Source organism: Oratosquilla oratoria, chromosome 14, assembly GCF_046742065.1.
Source record: "Oratosquilla oratoria isolate Oo_2021 chromosome 14, ASM4674206v1, whole genome shotgun sequence".
NCBI lineage: Eukaryota > Metazoa > Arthropoda > Malacostraca > Stomatopoda > Squillidae > Oratosquilla > Oratosquilla oratoria.
The window spans coordinates 12,202,301-12,205,930 of NC_134790.1; the positions used below are offsets into that span (position 1 = coordinate 12,202,301).

General features: G+C 46.4%; 1 protein-coding gene across 1 annotated transcript; it reads right to left on the bottom strand.

Moving 5' to 3' along the window:
* Positions 1-419: 419 nt before the first annotated feature.
* On the bottom strand, positions 420-2,132 carry LOC143032580 (ionotropic receptor 21a-like). The gene is made up of 2 exons (XM_076197447.1): positions 1,953-2,132; positions 420-992 (listed from the first exon to the last, which is right to left on the bottom strand). The coding sequence occupies exons 1-2, from the start codon at positions 2,130-2,132 to the stop codon at positions 420-422; spliced, it is 753 nt and encodes a 250-aa protein (XP_076053562.1).
* Between the last annotated feature and the right edge of the window lie 1,498 nt (positions 2,133-3,630).

Genomic DNA, 3,630 nt, shown 5'->3' on the forward strand with positions numbered 1-3,630 from the left:
ACCACCGCACCTTCATAATTGTCCGGCTGTTTCAACTGTACATGGACATGAAAATGTTGTAATAACTCAGGGACATCAACCAAATAGAGTTTATCTAAAATCCATTGGTTCTTCTTAACGAACGTTTCCTTAAGAATCGTCAAGTTGATGAAGTGATGGAGGCGATGCTCGTCGCTACGTTGGATGTCGGAAGACTTTCATTCCTCTTCTTTGTTTCTTGAAACTATTTTGATTTGTGCTCCTTTAACCCTACTTTCATGTTTTGAACCTACTTTTATTTCCTTTCCACCTTATGGCGTTCTAGACCTTATTTGATTTCTCTTCCACCTTTTAATGTCCTTGATTTACTTTGGTTTGTAATCTACTCTTTGACGTCTTAGATCTAGTCTAATGCCTGTTCCCTCCTTGTTCTCTTAGACCTATTCTGATTCCTGTTCCCCTTCATCTGTTGTCTTTGGTCTTTCATCCTTACGGGAATTCCCGAAGCACAGCTCTGCCAGGAAGGCCAAGACGGACAAGGAGAACCCGATAAAGATGGCGAAGAAGGCGCCCTGCAGGTGGTAAATGGTGAAGGCCAAGGGCACAGGGTTCTCCGGGTCTGCCGTCGCCGCCGGGGGAGACCCCTCTTGCTCTTTGGCAGACTCCTTCTTCGCCCGTAACGCCATCCGGCTCTGCAGGGCGGAATTCCGGATGAGGTCGGACATCCATTTCTCGATCAGTCCAGACTCTATGAGCCTCTGGACCAGCTGGTCGAACTTCGTCAGGTAGAGGGAGCCCTTGGGAAACGCCCACCCAAAGCCCGCAGGGAAGAAGTCTTCCCTTGCGATGTGAACCGCGGTGTAGCCGTTACTGTCCGTGAAGTCTTTGGCGATGAGGTTCCTGAAGTAGGTCTTCCAGGAAATGAAAGCGTATCCACTGTCCAGGACCTTCTCCATGGAGACCTTCATATTCGCGTATTGCATGTCCTCGAAGAGCCTCTTGTAGATGGGCACCTGCAGGAGAGGAGAGGGAGGTCATGTTAACAGGCACCCTTTACCTTCAACCCTTTGGCCCTTTAGAGCTACCCTTCAGGTGAATAAAATTGACTGGAGGCAGACGAAAAAAATATATAATGAGAGGAGAGTTATTCAACACTGATTCGTAAAAATGCAAGAAAGTATCACGCATACCATGTGTATATATCACAACTAACACCACAGTCGGATGAAAGAAAGAGTTGAGTAAGCGAAACTATATATTTCGATTGCTAACTGCAATCCTCTTGCAGTTAGCAATCGAAATATATATTCTCGCTTACTCAACTCTTTCTTTCGTCCCACTGTGGTGTTGTTTGTGATTTACAAATGTGTTCCTACATTTCTCACCAGTGATGTGTATATATAGTTAAAGGTTTTTAGCACAGACAGTACCAGGTACATGGATACACAGTATGTGTACATGTGCATGTGTTTATGTGTATGTGTACTTTACGTGTATGTGATTCACCATGGTCTTGGATCACGTGTTGGACTCGTGATCGACAGCTATTACCCTCCCGGATGAGAGCTCAGAGCTCATATATGACCGATCTATGGGTAATGCTGTGACCTTACACGCACACACACACCCAACTCCCCGCCCACGAGAGTTGGAGTAACGACTCGCAGCACAGCGATACTGAAATTATTTCAGCCCTGGGTGGTATTCGAACCCTGACCGCCGTAGTGGCGGCCGGGACCTCTGCCACCGCGCCATCGAATCGTGTGTATATGCACGTGTGCCTGTATGTGCATGTGCATGTGTATTTCTGTGCATTTATCTAACTGTATTTACCCCAATCTAATATACAAGAATGGATTTAGGAGCAGAAACTTCACAGACCATTTGCAGGCAGTGAATCAACTAAACGAGAAAACCACAAAACAGAATCAATTTTTGAGTACGTATGCATGTGTGCGTATGTCCATACTTACTGTCGAAGCCCTGAACAGCTGGTACCCGGACCCATAGGTGTCGAGCATGCCCCACTCGAAGCTGCTGTCGGCCAGCTGCTCGAGGGTGTCTAGGGTCGGACTCGTGCTCGGGATGGTCAAGTGGGAGATGAGGATTCCCTTGTAGGCCGTCGTCGTCAGGATGCAAAAGAGCCACCACATCCCCACGAAGACTCGAGAGCTCGAAGTCCTGAAGAGGATCCATGAGACCAGAAGAACATAAGAATGGAGGAGATGGCAAGAGACCATAGGGGCTACACCAGGCAGTTCTATGTCCCTTTTTCATCCTCATCTATAAAGTTATCTAATATTCTCTTAAGACAACCAATTGATTCCGCGCTCATTTCATTGTTACGAAGTTTATTCCCTTTGTTAACCACTGTTGGTAAACCAGTTCTTGCCTATTTCCTTCTTAAAGATAAAAAAAAATCCAGTTCAAATCCATTACTATTAAGACAGAGGGTGCGGGACACGTAATAACGAATTTAAAGTGGACAAATTTAGGTTTAAGAAGGCAAAAGGCAATACATTTTTTTTTTTTTTGAGAGGGACACGCTGTACTTTTTATACCTATTGTCTGAATCAAAGACCTCAAAGACTTATTTTCACTCATTTACCTGGGAGAGATCGGCATCGACTCCATCATGATGGCTCCGCAGGCGTAAAGAACAACGGCCGATCCGACGGCGCGCCTCGACATCTTCGAAGAAGACTTCCAGACGTCTTGACTTCGCCTCTGTTCGATGCCCTGGGAAGCCCACATGAAGAACCAGAGGAGAGGTCCCGAGACGACCACCGTGAGCAATACCAGGCCCCACATAAGGTCTGCAAAGGGACATCAAGGTTCTTTATCTTTCTGTCTCTCCACCTCTGTCTATCTATCAAGATTATCTCTGTCTAATAGTAATCAAAGCTTCGATCCTGGGACCTCATATTGAGAGTTCTGTCAATGCAGAGCGTCTAAAAGAACTGTAACCAGATATAAACTTATATCCTGGATTGGGAGCGACTGAAATCTTTAGTCCAGTAATCTCCCGGTGCATACAGCTCCTAATCCCACCAGCTGGGCATAGTAGCATTTGAACAAGGATTTTATCAACTTTACCGTTGTGACTCTTTTGGAGCAGATCATTAGTTCAAGTGTGAAGTCTTTGGTGATGGCCGGCTTTGATTGTTTGGAAAACTTCCCTACAATTAGTGATTTGTTCCATAATATCTCTGTCTCTGTCTATATCATAAAGTCTCTCTCCATCTGTCTACGAGACCGACGACGGATACCTGCATGTGATGAGCCTGCAAGATGGACGTCAGAGAGAATCGTCTCCCTGTCATGCATCTTCAAAGCCCGTTAACATTGTTATCACCATTTGGGAGCGCAGCCCCGAGTGGCTGATGCTCGGTGTCAACTTTTTATTGCCTCCAACTTTTCATTTCAGGAGAGTTGACATTCGACAGCTGCTCTGCTCCCTTTCTCCTCCTCTTCCCCCTCCTCCTTTCTTCCTCCAATTCCCCCTCCTCCTTTCTGTCTCGCCCTTCTCCTCTTCCTCCTCCTCCTTCTCTCCCTCCTCCTCCTCCTCCTCCTCTCCCTCCTCCTTCTCTTCCTTCTCCTCCTCCACTTCCTTTTCCTCCTCTTCTCCCTCCTCCTCTTCCTTTTCCTCCT